This window comes from Vigna unguiculata, chromosome 7 (genome assembly GCF_004118075.2).
Source record: "Vigna unguiculata cultivar IT97K-499-35 chromosome 7, ASM411807v1, whole genome shotgun sequence".
NCBI lineage: Eukaryota > Viridiplantae > Streptophyta > Magnoliopsida > Fabales > Fabaceae > Vigna > Vigna unguiculata.
The window spans coordinates 36,555,239-36,571,554 of record NC_040285.1 but is presented as its reverse complement, the minus strand read 5'-3'; the positions used below and the strand labels follow the sequence as shown (position 1 = coordinate 36,571,554).

Below are 16,316 nucleotides of genomic sequence, written 5' to 3'. Positions count from 1 at the left end.
TCAGATCGATGTGATCTTAAAACCGCCTTCTGAGGTGGGTGGTAGTAGCAGAGTGAATTATCGGAAGCTGAAGGTGATTGTGTTGCCTATGCGAACGAATGAGAGAATTGAGATAGAAGTGTTTGGTGTTGACAGAGTGTCGATGTTGAGGCAAAAACTGGAGCAGTTGCAGTTGACGCAGGGGTTCCTTCTTCCGGAAGATGGTGCCTATTCTTTCATTTACCGACAGTTGCCCATGAACGAAGAGCAGTCCTTTGATTGGCACCAAGTTAGAAATGGTGACATCATTGAAACTTTTGATGGATTTGAAACACCCTCACCCTCACCCTCACCTAAAGCTACCCGACGTTAAATACCTGTTGATACAACTTTCTAAATGCAAGCACTGTAAATTCCATTCGATCCCTCCAAATGTATAATCATCACCATCAATAAATCATTCGTTTTTGTTTTCTTTTCTATCATACCCGTCCTTAAAGTGGAGCCAGAAATATTTTAATCAAAGTTTAGTCTTCTTTAATGATTCGAATTTTAGTATAAGTAATGGGAAATTTTAGTATAAGTCTAAACATCACTTCATAATCTACTTTCAAGGGTAGTGTATTCTTTAAAGAAATTAAACTTTTTGTATTTCTAAAAAGTTGTTGAAGAGAGTAAAAAGTAATGCTTGACCTATATCGTGTATTATTACTGAAAAAAAAAATGGTAAATGGTAGCCTATGAATTTAATATAGATTATTAAATTTAAAAGAAATTACATAAATTGTTATTGGATTGAAAAATGATTTTGCAATGGTGAAAATAAATAGATGTGAAAGAAAAAGAGATAAAGATGATTTAGATGGAGGGAAAGATCGTAAAAGATGAAATAATATCTATAACAATATGTAGATAAGATTTCCTCTTTTTTATCCACATTTCAAAATACCAAATTTACCCTTTAAAATATAATTATTTATAAAATTTTTGAAAATTGATCATTAATTTTACAAATTTTTTTATAAAATCGTCTATGCTCTTCTCTTTTTCTCTATTTATCAACCATTATTCTCTCATATTTTCTGATATATTTCACTTTATTTTTAATAATTATAATTTTATTTTATATATTCTAACTTAATAACATTACTCTATCATCACCTACTAATATAATATCTCGTATATTTAAAAAATATGTACACACAGGCGTGACAACGCATGTGTGTACGCTAATATTAAAAAAAATTATTAAATCTTTTAAATGATGCAATTGATTTATAGATTAAAAAATAGTTTAATTAATAAAATTGTCAGATTATAATTTTATTTTTTTATTTTGATAAGTAAAATGTAGTTTGTATATTTTGTTATTTATATTATTTATATTATTATTATTATTATTATTACGTTACTATTATTTATATTTATTATAATTATTTAAATTATTGTTCTTCATTTTATAATTTTTACTATTATATTTGTTTTATTACTATTTATATTTATTGTTTTATTTATATTATGATTATTATAAATACTAATATTAATAATATAATATAATAATTTTAATAAATTCACATTTCTTATATAATATTAAAACGAAAATGTGTTAAATAGTGTAAACAACTCAAATGTTATCATGAAAAACGTTTGAAATGTGAAATAAACTTAATAAAATTTGGTTAAAATGACTAAATCTACGCATTTATAAAGTTGAACGACTAAATTGGGTCAAAATTCTGAAAAGAGACTAGTTCCAAAAACATATTTAACAAGTTTCCTAAAAGGCAACTTTTATGATTTAGCTCACACATTTTAAAGTCAACACTTGAACAAATGTGGCATAAAATATCAATATTTTGCAAAGTGTTGTCATTGGGAGTCTTTAAGATGTGTCTTTAAAATTGTTTCCCACAATATGTTTGGGTAACATTTTTGTATTCGTGATCTAGTTTAGTGTTGTTTAAAGTAAAAAGTGGTGTAGAAAAAAAATCTTATAAACTCAATGAACCTCAAAATCCAAAATACATTGAAACCTTAGAAACTCAATGAAACTCAACAAACCCCAAAATATAAAAATCTAGAACAACTCATAAACTAGATAAACGCAATGAATATAAAAAACTAGAGAAACTCACAAACCTGGGACTAGAAGCGAACTGAAGTGGCGGATATTGACCAATATTTTTGGAGAGTTAAAATAATACATTCAAAATTTATATGTTTAATTACTATTACTAATACAATAAAAATAATACATAATTTAATATATTTGTAACTATGAAACAAATCACACATCTAAAAGATTAAATTCATCAATAATTGAATAAGAATTAAAATTTTCAGATTTTGTTTCAATATAAATATCATATTATTAGCAAGAAATTCAAATTTTATTTTATCCTACAATCTTGTTTTGATAATTTTCATTATAGAAAAATATATTTCTGTTATAGCTATAATAGCAAGAAGATTTAAAATAAGACGAAGTAACATCAATCCAGAAAGATCTCCTTGACTATCATGTTCTTGTCAAAGATTGAATTTATTCTGTTTTCCTATTTGGTGGTAGCTTCATTTTTATCATCTTTAAATAATGAATCTTTTTTTTTCCAATATACCTATGTTTAAAAAAATGTTTAAGATTATAAAAAAATTATCATAAACTAATAAAAAATTGAGAGATATAATTATTTAAAGAAAATATTATGATAATCAAGCAATGATTAAAAACTGTTTATGAAAAAAAATGTAGTACATCACTTTTTTTTTCTATATTCATAAATGTAAATACAAAAAGGCTTATGAGATAAAAAATCAAAATAACTATCAAACTAACATTTCATTATCAATTAAGATAAAAGAAAAATATTTTTTTTCTTAAAAAATGAAAGAAAACATATGAGAAATGAGAAAAAAAAATAATGAATTTGTGTTTAATATCATGAGAGATGAGTACAACAATATTGAGAAACTAAAAAACAATGGTAAAAGAAACAAAAAATATCTTAATAACTTTTTGTATTTATTATATTTTATTATTTATTATACTTTATAAAATAAATAAAAAGACACCTAATTTAATTTCATGTAATCCAATTATTTAAAATTTTCAGAAAATCAAAATTTAAAATATTATATATAATTTAAAAAATTTCAAAACATTAAATTTCTGTAAACTACATATAATTTAAAAAGATTCAAAAAATTTGAGGGGCCATGACCGTAGCTTCCGTGATCAGCCTTTGGAAGTAATGGTGATGCAAAGAGAAAAAAAGAAAGAGGAAGTAAAAGAATTGATCACACAGGAGATTTTCAGAAGAAAATAGAGGAACAAGAGCAGTGGAGAAAGGAAGGCTACCTATCTCAAAATGGAAGGTGTCGAGAGAGTGGAGAAAAGGAAAGGTGAAGAACTGAAGTAGTCTTTTAGGGTAATTGAAAAATCAAACGGGAAGGAAAAACAAGAGGTTTCAAACTATCGAAGAAAGAAAAAATCAATTAAAATAAAGTAAAATTATATTAAGATTCTTATTTTTTTTAATTTCATCTTTACTTTCTCACGTAACTTAACGTGAATTATTGATTCATTTGAGGAAAAAATAAAAAAATAATTAATTAATAATTTATACTAAATCATATCAGTAAATAAAAAAATAGAAATTTTATCCTAAAATAAAACATGTGAAAAAAAGTTATGGAGGGAGCTAACATGACAGAGAAGCATCTAAACAAACTATTCAACCTGCCTCAGTCGACTCAAGACTCGAGAGTTTGAGATTTGAGATGACGTCGGTATCAGGAGTTTAAAGATATATGACCTCAATTAGAACATGAGGAAACTTTGGACTAGATTGTGCATCTAAACCTCTATAGGTGGTTTTAATCAGAGTAAAAAAAAATAAAAATTTAATCGTCTATAATTTAGGAGATATTATAAGAAAAGAGATGCTAGTAAAAGTTTATATTATATTCTTGACAAATGTATTTTGATACCGATAGATAAATATGTAATATGATGCTCAATGTATAACCCTAGTGACTATAAATAAAAAAGTGGTCACAATATCTAGACACCGAGATTTTCTGACTTGAAGTTACAATAGCTTTGAACAAGAACAACCAAAGAAACACATTCTAAAAATAATTAAATTTAAATAAAAAGTCATTTAAAAGAATAAAATAGTAAGATTATTATTTTAGTTTAAAAATTAATAAATTTAAATAAATTGTCACTTTAAATATATGAATGATAATATAATTATTTTAGTTTAAAAAATGGTTACTTAAAATATGAAATTGGAAAAATATTATGTAACAAAAAGGGGAAGATCTCTTTATATAATAATGTAGATATATTTAGGATCTATTTAAAATTTAATAACTTAATTATATTAAGTATTATATATATACGACATTTTAATTGATACCATTAAACATAATAACATTTTTACAAATAAAAAATAAGATAGAAAAAACATCTACAACTAAAAAAAATAATAATAATAATTAGGGCAAAGCGGTTTCTCCAACTTTGGAGGCATAAAGGGTGGAAAAGAAGTTAGAAGTTTTAAGAAACTACTGAGTACAGTAATGGACTTTGAAATAGATGTTATTTTTGAGGTGTGCGGGGGGATCTTCTTCTCCATTGAAGTTAATCGCTTTGAAACAATCCGTGATGTCAAAGACAAGATCCAAACCATCCACCAAATTCCCATTTCCCAACAATATTTCATTTTCAAAGGGCAACTTCTCCAAGACCATCTCTACGTCTATACAACTCCGATCCTTCACCGCTCCCGCATTCATCTATTTATTCTTACCGCCGATGCCCAAAATCTTGCGCCGCCGCCGCCACCGCCGCCGCCCATCCATGGCCATTTTTTTCTCGCACAACCGCTGCAACCTTCAACAGTTCCGAAAATCGAATACGATCCGCTTCTGATGCCGGATATCTCATCGTTATCGCAGCGGCGGATGATGACGACATTGACGGCGAGCGTGAAAATGCCAAAGTCCAGAGATCGTATCCGTATAGAATCGGATAGAAAGGACACCGTTGGGAAGCTGAAGGAGAAGATTGCGGCGCACGAAGACATGCAAGGAGTGCCTGTGAATAGGATCGCGCTGCAGCTGCATTCAATGCGCCAGGAATTAAACGACCACGTAGCTCTGCAAGAATATGCGGTTGTAGAAAATCCTGAGATTGATGTGTTCTTGAAGCCGCCTCTTCCGGCGGGCGGCCGCGGCAGAACGCAGTCTGGGAAGCTGAAAGTGAAGGTGTTGCCGATGCTAACAAATGAGAGGATCGAGATAGAGGTGTTTCCTCTGGACACGGTGTCCGTGTTGAGACCGAAGCTGGAGGAGTTGCAGCGGATGCTAGGGTTCCGTCTTCCGGAAGGTAACGCTTATTTTTTCATTCACAAACAGCAAGATATGCATGAAGACCAATCATTTCATTGGCACGGGGTTAGTGATGGTGATACCATTGAAACTTTTGATGGATTCGTTATAACAAACTCATGATCTTAATTCCTTAATTCTGTTTAATTCTTTTATAATAACCTGAGTAAATACAACCACAGCGGATTTCATTCTAAGCATCAAAGCCTCCCCGAGGGTTTTTCTTTTCTACGACGTTTGTTATCTTTAGTGCCATTACTTCATCTTATTTATGTTAGTTAAGTGGTTTTTATTTTTAATAATTAAAAATCCGGTTACCACTGTATCCTTCTGAATATTTTTTTAGTCTACATAAAAGATCATCAGTAAGTAAGTATAAGGGATCACAATAGCTGCTATATTGAGTGTTGTAGTTAGGATGACACTTATCCTGAAACTTCATCAGCAACACATCTTAACACATTAAATATAGAGAATGAAAGAGAAAAAAAAAAGAATTAACGGTGAAAAAAAGATGAAAAAATAATAATTTTTTATTAGTTTCATTTTAGGCATCATTTAAGATCAGTTTAATAAAAATATAATAACCGTTTAACTTTAATAAAATAATGTATTTTGTTGTATATTTAAACTAATTAAAATTAGGTAAAGGGTATGGTATTGAACTTTGTAACTGTCACGATCACATTAAAATAACAAACCTTAACGAGGAATGAGTTTTACATATGTGTTTTCACACGGTCAGAATTGAGGACTAGAACCTGAATCTGATGAATGGAATTTTTTTTCATATCGGGCCATTTATTAGGCGACGTAAAACCATGCTTTTTTTTATGTTGATTTTTTCGCCGTTAGATGTAAATTGAATAATGTGAATGATTATTTTTTTGTTAGTGTATGTAGCACAATAACAGCTACATACATTTAGAGAAGGAGTCATATATTATTGTTATTTTTCTTTCTTTTTTATATATTATGTTATGTATGGAAGTAGAACAACTCAATTATCTTTATTCAATATATTTGTTTTTTTCTTAAAAAAAAATGTATGTATCACAATAACAATTACACTTGTTAATTCCCTTAAATTGCAACAACATGAATAATAATTGTCAATAAATATAATAGTTATATTAAATAGAAAAAAAAAACTGTGCATAAATTTAGTGATGATTTTAATAAGAACCTCAAGAAACAGTGACAATTATAAGAAGAGACATCATTGAAATCCCTTTTTAAAAGATTGTTTTTTTTTGTTGCTAAAATCTTAAAGTTGAAAATAATTATATAATACCAAATTTACATTCGTAAGCACAACTACAGATGAATCACGTTGCAAACAAAAATTAAGGAATAATACAACACAATTATGAATGTGTATATACTTAAGTGTATAATTAAACACTAAAAGAATTTGTTATTGAAATTGTTCCGGTCTCGAATATTAAGGAGACGAAAATCAAGAACAAACTACCATTCTATCTCTTATATAAATTGGTAGATATGTGTTTTTTCTAGTGTGGCAAAATATCAGCAACTAATTCCTATTTTTTCGCTGGATATTAGATCTTTTTCTTTTAGGAACCTACTAACCACCTCGGTCCAAATCTTGTTCAGCCAAATTACTGCTTGGCCCAAATCCTGTTCGGCTCAAATCCTGCTCGGCCCAATTCTTGCTTGCCCCCAATCTTGTTCGGCCAAATTCTTACTTGGTCCAAATCCTGCTTGGCTCAATTCATGCTTGCCCTAAATCTTGCTCAGTCCAATTCCTGCTTGGTCAAATTCCTACTCGGCTCAAATCTTGCTCGGTTCAATTCCTACTTGGCCCAAATCCTCCTCGAATGCTTTGCTCGTCAACTCAGCCCATGACTGAAACTCATTGTTTTATGATAAATATTTATCGGGTCGAAATCAAATTGAGCATGTTGAGGTCGGTCATTTCCCGAACGGTACATAAAAGTATCTAATTTACTAATTATAATTGAAAATAAAGAGTTCAATAAAAATTAAAAGTTTTATAATGACAGATTAATATCACTATAAGAATTTTAGTTATTGCCAACAGATTTTTACGAATGAAAATAAGTTTGTTGGTAAATCGATAAACCTAAATTTACGGAAAAGCTTTACAAATGAATTTTATAATTTAATTTATAGATAAATATTTTCTTAGGTAATGAGTTTGTTAGTAAAATTTATCAGTAATTTTTTTTAGTAATTTAGAATTTGTATTATCAATAAATAAATATTTTTATCGATAATTTATCTGATTGTGAATTTCGAGACAAGTTTATTAGTTTCTATCAATATCGGAACAAGTTTATACAATACATACCTAAACAAATTGATTTGTGATCTTATTTTCAATTAATAATTTAATGAAAAGATTAATTATGAATCAAAAATCGTTAAAAAATACGTGGCTTGCTAGTATAAATTAAGTAATATGTGAATATATTCTCAGTAATTTATTCAATTAAAGCGCCAATTTATACTGAATATAAATGTCATTAAATTAGCATCATTGCTTTACTTGAATTTGAAATAACGAGTTGAAGATGGCATCAATTATTGATGTCTTTGATTGTAAATTGGAAAAACAGCTTGTAAAATAGTAGTTACCCAAAGTGAAAAGCAAAACTTGAATTCGCTTCCAAATCCATTGAATACAATAATTACTCTCCATCCCAAAAATAACTTATGCCTTGTGGTTATTTTACCTTTGGCAAACAAAAATTAAACATTTCAAGAGAAATATTTTTTTATTAAGTGACAATTCTATTATAATAATAATAATAATCATATTCTTTCTCTTAACATTAATTATATATGTAGGTCAATTCAATTAAAATAAAATGTTTGACACGTGTTCATTTTTCATATAGAAACTTCGTATTCAATAACTATATTATTAAGTCTTTGTTAAATAACAGAATTTATTAGAAGATAATAAATATTCAAGAAGTATCAATTTTTGGTACATTTTCAATGTTGGAATATTATTTTAGGAAAGAGGAATTAATTAGTTAGGAAAAAATTATTTTGAAATCACCTGTGACACTTTTATTTTCACTCTTCCATTAAGAAAAAGTGTGTAATGTAACTAGTATCAACATTGTCCAATTGGTTAAAACTTTTCCACCCAGAATTTTTTTGTTTTGAGAAGTTTAGAAGTTTTCAGAAACCAAAGCACAAGAATGATGGTTCTGAAATGAAATTAAATCGACGGAAAATGACAAGAAGATCATGATGCCAACGTTTGTTAGATACAGTTACAAATTAACCGTCTTACTTTCCTAGTAAGGGGAGGGAGTTTCTCAAGTAATATTTGCACTCACTTCTCAACCATAGCCATTATAAATGGATGACGACGTGTCGCTGTTGCCACCGAGATTGAGGTGGAGAAGACAGTGGAAAGAGAAGAAGACGGTGGATGCGCCGGCGGCACCGTCAGAGCAGACGAAACCTGTGATGGTGGAATCGCCGACGGAGTGGTCGACAATCGTGCTGGAAGTGAAAGTTCCTGCGAGCAAAGAACGTGTTCCGATAGAAATGCACGTCAACGACACCGTTCTGAAGCTGAAGGAGAAGGTTCTTGAACAGAAAGAGATGTTCGCCGTTGCAGTGGAGAGAGTAGTGCTGCAATGGCATGAAGAGCACGTGGAATTGCAGGACGAACAGTTGTTGAAGGAGTTCGTAGATTTCGATGAACTTGAGATCGACGTGTATTTAAAGCCTCCGCCGCGACCGCCGCGGCCGGTGAAGTTGAAGCTGTTGGTGGTGCCGATGAACTCGAAAGAGAAAGAGGAGATGGATGTGAGGGCTGAGGATCGCGTGTCGACGTTGAGGGAGTGGATGGAGACAGTGGCGCACCGGATTATGAGGTTTCGTCTTCCCGCTCTCGGTGGTTATGTTTTCATTCACAATGAAAGAACGATGGACGAGAAAAGGTCGTATCGATGGCACGATGTTAAGGAAGGTGACACCATTCGAATCGTGGATGCGAACTTGGTGAAAAATCAGAACACCCACCGCCACCGTACTTGATGCAAGATCAGAACGACGTCGCTCAAGGTCGATGTGTTGCCAACTTATTTGGCGGGAATGTTAGAGTTTGTTGCATAGAAAGTTAGAATTGTACGGGTAATGAGTAATATACAGTATACACTTAACTGAACTTCGAAATTTGATGCGCATGCACCCACTTTTCTGTCGTTCTATTCGCTGTGAAGCCATCCTATTCTCACCTGAATATTTTTCTTAACATTTTTCAGAATCATGAAAAAAGAAAAAGAAGATTGCAGTGTTCAGGTATAGCATGCCGTTGAAAACAGTTCAAAGCTTTCAGATGGACTGAATGGACTGAATCTACTACACTCAAACCAAAAACATGGTAATTTCGCTCTTTGAAATGCTTTATCGTATGTGAATATAAAAACGCTATTTTAAATTTTTGTTATCAGACATTCGTTTAGGAAGCAAGCAAATATTAGACATCTTAATAACAACATTTCATATTTGACATCTTACTGATTTCCAAATACTTCACGACTTTAATTTTATTTAAAAAACTAGCTGAGAAATATTTGTAATGTTTCAAAGACAAAAAAACATAGGAGTAGTTATAAAATTACAAATTAGTATAGCATTTTTGTGACATATCTATGCGTAAAACTAAAAATTCTAAGATTTTTAACCCACTCTCTGGTTAATGTTTACAAATTAGTTTAAAAACGTTTCATTTACTCAGATATTCTTCGTGAACTTATATCAAACACCAGCGTTTTATCACATTATTCGCCTTCTTTTTACTCCACATTTAATTATTTTTCTCGAATGAAAAGAGATTCATCGTTGACCATATTATATATATATATATATATATATATATATACATATATATGTATATATATACATATATATATATATATATATACATATATACATATATATGTATATATATACATATATATATGTATATATATGTATATATATACATATATATATGTATATATATACATATATATATATATATATATATATATATATATATATATATATAACTGCAATACTGTTAAAAAAATCATTAATGACAAGATAATGAACAATAACTAATCATAATCTTTTTTTATTTCAACATAAAAATAAAACTAACACGAGAAATGAACGTATTAGAGTTTGAATTTTATTAACATAAATAAGATTACGTTATATTTCATCTCGTGTTAAGCCCTTCTTCATTGAGTTGAGAAACTGTAAGAATTTGGGCCTTGGCCCATTTTCTTTGCTTTTCCTTTCTTTCTTTTCTTCTTCTTTATACGTATTCCTTTCTTAATTATTCTCGTATGTTCTCACCCTTTCCCCTCCATCCTTTTCTATTAATTTATGTCTTCAATCATCTTTTTGAAAAATATTCGATCATATATATATATATATATATATATATATATATATATATATATATATATATATATATATATATATATAATATGTAATTATATTGATCAATGAATTATGTATTATGTTTTGAAAAAAAAAAACTGGAAAAACTTTTTACATCTTAAATAATATTATATGTGTTTTGTTTCCCAAAAACCCTTTTTGTTAGCGCATACAAAACATCTTTTATGTATTCTACAAAATAGCATATCATATTTTTAAAAAATAGGTATTTTATTTATTCATCGCGCATATTCTATCTTAGAATGATTTCTTAAACATATTTAAACTTTAATACTCACCCATATATCAATTTTTAAAAACAACTCTCAAAATTTTTTGTTTTTTAATTTATACGAATATTATATTGCATACCTAATATAACAAATAAGTTTCTCAACAAGTTTAATTGATGATAAAAGGAACATTAACACCATCTAGATGAGAGGGAAAAAATCAGTTTGAAACACGCGTTGATATGTCTATATTAGTAAAATAAAAATATTATATTAAAGCATAATACATATAAATAATACATATAAGTAAAAAAACACTCAAATATAACAGTCAATTTTTGTTTTTTTTTCTCATTTTATGATATTTTTCTTTTATAAAGTACATACAATTAATTATTAAATAAAACGCAAAACGAGAATATTAGTAGTATAAACAATAGAGCTGCACTTATATATAAAAATATTAATAATACAATTATGCTTCTTAAAGCCATCAACAACTGTATAATCTGACAACTTGTCCACTGCAGATCAGATGGTGTAGCTTATTCATATTAGATGATAAGGATGCCCATCGCTCTTAAGTTTTCTTTACTATATCATTTTTGTTTTTTCAATTAAGCTGTCCTATACCCTTATTTTATTGGTAAATCCGTCACCTTTAAGTTTCATGATTTGTTTAAATAGTTAAAGCGTGGATGATTACAAGACATTTCCTTATTAAAAAAATAAATGATAAAGCTTTCCAATCATTCATTAGTCCATTAAAAAATCAAACATCACAGCTTTGCAATAGATTTCTTAATCATGTAAAATAGGAGCCAACCGTTGGTGTAGTGGATAGAGGGGCCCATACAAAACTGAGAACGCTCCACTTGCAGTGGTTCCGGCCCAAATTGTGAAGTGGGGTCCAATTTAATAACGCCGTTGTAACAGATTAAGCTGACGTAGGCGCGTCTGACTCCGTCAACATTACCAACCCGCTAACCACCCCGCAAATTGCAATCCTGAATTTCCAAGAAAGGACTCCGAAAACGCATCAGACACCACATATCACCCGTGTAATAAGCACCAAATAGGGACACAAGGACACGCGTCACAATGTGATTGGAGAGGATTCCACCCCTTTAGCTATAAAAAGGCCCACACCCTCTGTCTCTCTTCACAGTTCAATTCAAAACAAACTACTTCATTCTCTTTGCGCAGTTCCCTACCTCTCCCCTCAAGGTTCGTCTATTTTATTTTGTCTATGTTATTCATTAGTCCCGTGAATGATCATGTTTTCGATTAGCTTGTTGAGTTTAAGATAGGGTTTGTACAGTTTCATCGATCGTCAGAATCTTTTCTTTCTCTTTTACAATAACACGTCTTGAATTTTTCTCTGTAGTTCTTTATTACGTTAATTGTTTTCTTTTTAAGAAAATTTTCAGATCCGTTAACAGTCTTCTTATTTTAAAGAAAAAAAAAATTCAGATCCATTAACAACCGCCTTGTTTGGTTAATCCTGACCGAAGATTATGTATTTTTTTCCCTGAAATTAATCAGATCTGTTCTTGAGATGTACTTAATTCAGTCGGATAGCTGTTAAATTTCATCATTCTGATTCGTTTGTGGTTTTCAACTTTGCAGATGCAGATCTTCGTTAAGACCCTTACCGGAAAGACCATCACTCTCGAGGTCGAGAGCTCCGACACTATTGACAACGTGAAGGCCAAGATCCAGGATAAGGAAGGAATTCCCCCAGACCAGCAACGTCTCATCTTCGCTGGAAAGCAGTTGGAGGATGGACGCACCCTCGCCGACTACAACATCCAGAAGGAATCAACCCTTCACCTAGTTCTCCGTCTCCGCGGTGGCATGCAGATCTTTGTGAAGACTCTCACTGGCAAGACCATCACTCTTGAGGTCGAGAGCTCCGACACAATTGACAACGTGAAGGCCAAGATCCAGGATAAGGAAGGAATTCCACCAGACCAGCAACGTCTCATCTTCGCTGGAAAGCAGCTGGAGGATGGTCGCACCCTCGCCGACTACAACATCCAGAAGGAATCAACCCTTCACTTAGTTCTCCGCCTCCGCGGTGGCATGCAGATCTTTGTTAAGACTCTCACCGGCAAGACCATCACCCTTGAGGTTGAGAGCTCTGACACCATCGACAACGTGAAGGCCAAGATCCAGGACAAGGAGGGAATTCCCCCGGACCAGCAGAGGTTGATCTTCGCCGGAAAGCAGCTGGAGGATGGAAGGACCCTGGCCGACTATAACATCCAGAAGGAGTCAACTCTCCACTTGGTGCTGCGTCTTCGTGGTGGTATGCAGATCTTTGTGAAGACCCTCACTGGGAAGACTATTACCCTTGAGGTGGAGAGTTCGGACACTATTGACAATGTGAAGGCCAAGATCCAGGACAAGGAGGGTATTCCCCCGGACCAGCAGAGGTTGATCTTCGCTGGGAAGCAGCTTGAGGATGGGAGGACCCTTGCTGACTATAACATTCAGAAGGAGTCTACCCTTCACCTTGTCCTTCGTCTAAGGGGAGGAATGCAGATTTTCGTTAAGACTCTTACGGGCAAGACCATTACCCTTGAGGTGGAGAGCTCTGACACCATTGACAACGTGAAGGCCAAAATTCAGGACAAGGAGGGCATCCCACCGGACCAGCAGAGGTTGATCTTTGCAGGGAAGCAGTTGGAGGATGGAAGGACCCTTGCTGATTACAACATTCAGAAGGAGTCAACTCTTCACCTTGTCCTCCGTCTTCGTGGGGGCTTTTAGACTGTGCTGATCTCTGTTTTTAGTGCTTTCAAGACATTTTCAAAATCGTAATGTGGATTGGGTCTTTATTGACCCTTTAAATAAATTTGGTTTGTGTTGGACTGCATTGTCCCTTTTTTATTATGAAACTTTAGATATATACTATGCTATTCTATGTTGCCTTATGTATTGATTTACGATTATTAATCAAGTTTAGATATATATATATATAATAACTAATTATGCTATTAGTTTATGTTGCCTCATGGAATGATTAACTGTTGTTTTGAAATGTTAACTCGCGTAAATGGATGGATCTATGCCTGTTTTGAAACTGGAGTTTCGGTCACAGCCCAATGATCTAAGGTCGGTTTTATGATCTGGTTTACTGAGTGTGGGAGATGGTGCTAAACAAGTCTTGAACCTTTGAAGGTCGTTTCACATTCTTCATTCTATATAAAATTCTGTTAATCAAATCGAATGGCTAACTTCTAGGTCATTTTAGGTTATCAAGAGTGATGCTAGCCATCTTTGCACCTCTTTCGATTTAATCTCATTTTGTGCTTCTTTATTTCAGAAAATACTTTGGTCAGATTTTGCAGTTTTATGTGATTGTCACCAAACCAACATATAAACCCTCGTATGTATTCGTATGTCTTTTGAAAATCTCATCTATCAAGCGCTTGTATTTTTTTTAAAGTAAAAAGATATTACTCTACCAGTAATTTCAATTTTCTTTCAGTTAATTTATTTTCTTCTAGTAGATAAATCATGATATTATTATACTTTAAATATGCCCTGAGAAGCGAATACCTTGGAGTTCGAAGCTCCATCTCAATGTGTTTGCACAGACAAGCCAAATTTTTCAAAACTTTTCACGTATTTGCAAGTCACATTATGTAATCAACATCTCAAATAAATTGTCTTGCTCAATTTAATAATTTCCAACATTCGATACAATTCTTCCTTTCTCTCTCCCTCTCTCTTTCTCTCTCTTTCTCTTCTTTTGAGCAGCTACTAATTTGGCTTTAGGACCTATACCACCGTACCCATTGTTAACAATAAATGTGCAGTTAGTACTGCAGTCCTTACGTGATGCATAATATTTCAACTATCGTATAGTTTGTTGAACTTTAAGATGACTTGCAGTCCATTTTAGAACCTGAACTCGAGTACTTTACAATTTTAGCTTTAAAGAGGACCTAAGTAGGTAAAAGAAAAAAAAGAAATACACTTTACCTTAATTCCTAAATTTTATCTTTAAAAAGTGCATAAGTAGGTCAAAGAAAAAAAAGAAATACAATTTATCTTAACTCCAAAATAATGTACAATTAAATGTGCCAAAATAATGTAGTCATTGCACCCTTTTATGTCATTGGGTGAGGACTATGACTAGACTACGCTCATGTTCTTCACTCCTAATTGCACTCTTAGTTATAAAAGATAATTTTAATAAATGTCATAAGTTTCACCAAAAAATTAGCTTATAAAAAGATTATTTTGACAAAGTTCACTGAGAAATTTACAAAACTAATTAAATTTAACTTTTGAAAGACATGTCTTTTTTATGAACTCAAATAAAGCTTCAAAAAGTTGTACATCCGTTAAATTTATTACACTATTCGAAAATACATATATTCAGTATTATCAAGGGACAATATATTTGTTGATATAGAAAACAAAAACCCTCCATAATATTTTCTTGCAAATCTCACTCTGTTTCCTTCTATAGACAATATTTCTCCACAAATTTTGAAAATGACACCCATGCATATAATAACTAATGTAAGTAACATTAATACTTATAAGTAATAAGTATGTCTGCCTGCATCAAGAATTTGGGGAGTTGTACTCTTAGAAAACTATGAATTGTGAACTGATTTCTTGACTATATTTTTTTTCTTATAATTACTCCTTCACTTAAAAACATCATAATTACAAAACCTGCAATTGGTCTTTTTTGTTTAAAAATATTTTTAAACCCGTGAAGTTATTATAATATTTTTAAAAACTGCATAGCTTAAGAATATTAAGGAAGGTTATACAGACTTGATTGTCAAACGTGTACACTTGCTAGTAGCTACACTACTTATACGAGTATTTCTTCCGATATCCAGTAAATTTTGACTATTCAATTTGAGAACAACTTTTGGCAATGTGTCTCGAAATATAAAAATTATCTTGGAAATTTCATTCCAAAATGAATGAGACATCCCAAGAAATTTATTCAGTATATGAAGAAATTTTTCTTTTGCCATTGTATTCAGTAATAAATTTACAGGTAGCTAGTGCTATTTCCAATTCCAATTTTGGACCACTTTGCCTATCCTTCCAGTGAAATTTCCCATAAGGTTGCATCTAATACACAAACTTCAGGCAATACTTTAGTTCTTTCATATATTATCTATCTCTCTAGGACAGGAAAACATAACATGCGTTTAGTTCTTGGGAACGCCATTAAGCATATCAGTGGTGGAATGAGGATTTCGGCATGTTATCATAGTATCTCAT

At 31.4% G+C, this 16,316-nt stretch overlaps 3 protein-coding genes across 3 annotated transcripts; all 3 read left to right on the top strand.

Moving 5' to 3' along the window:
- The first annotated feature begins 4,566 nt into the window (after window positions 1–4,566).
- LOC114191419 lies at window positions 4,567–5,499 on the top strand. The gene has a single exon (XM_028080590.1). The coding sequence runs from the start codon at window positions 4,567–4,569 to the stop codon at window positions 5,497–5,499; it is 933 nt and encodes a 310-aa protein (XP_027936391.1).
- Window positions 5,500–8,736: 3,237 nt separating this feature from the next.
- Window positions 8,737–9,423, top strand: LOC114191418. Its single transcript, XM_028080589.1, has one exon. It carries the CDS (start codon window positions 8,737–8,739, stop codon window positions 9,421–9,423), a length of 687 nt encoding a protein of 228 aa, XP_027936390.1.
- A 2,634-nt stretch (window positions 9,424–12,057) lies between these two features.
- LOC114192033 (polyubiquitin) lies at window positions 12,058–13,990 on the top strand. The gene is made up of 2 exons (XM_028081582.1): window positions 12,058–12,278; window positions 12,681–13,990. The coding sequence occupies exon 2, from the start codon at window positions 12,681–12,683 to the stop codon at window positions 13,824–13,826; it is 1,146 nt and encodes a 381-aa protein (XP_027937383.1). The 5' UTR covers window positions 12,058–12,278; the 3' UTR covers window positions 13,827–13,990.
- Window positions 13,991–16,316: the final 2,326 nt, after the last annotated feature.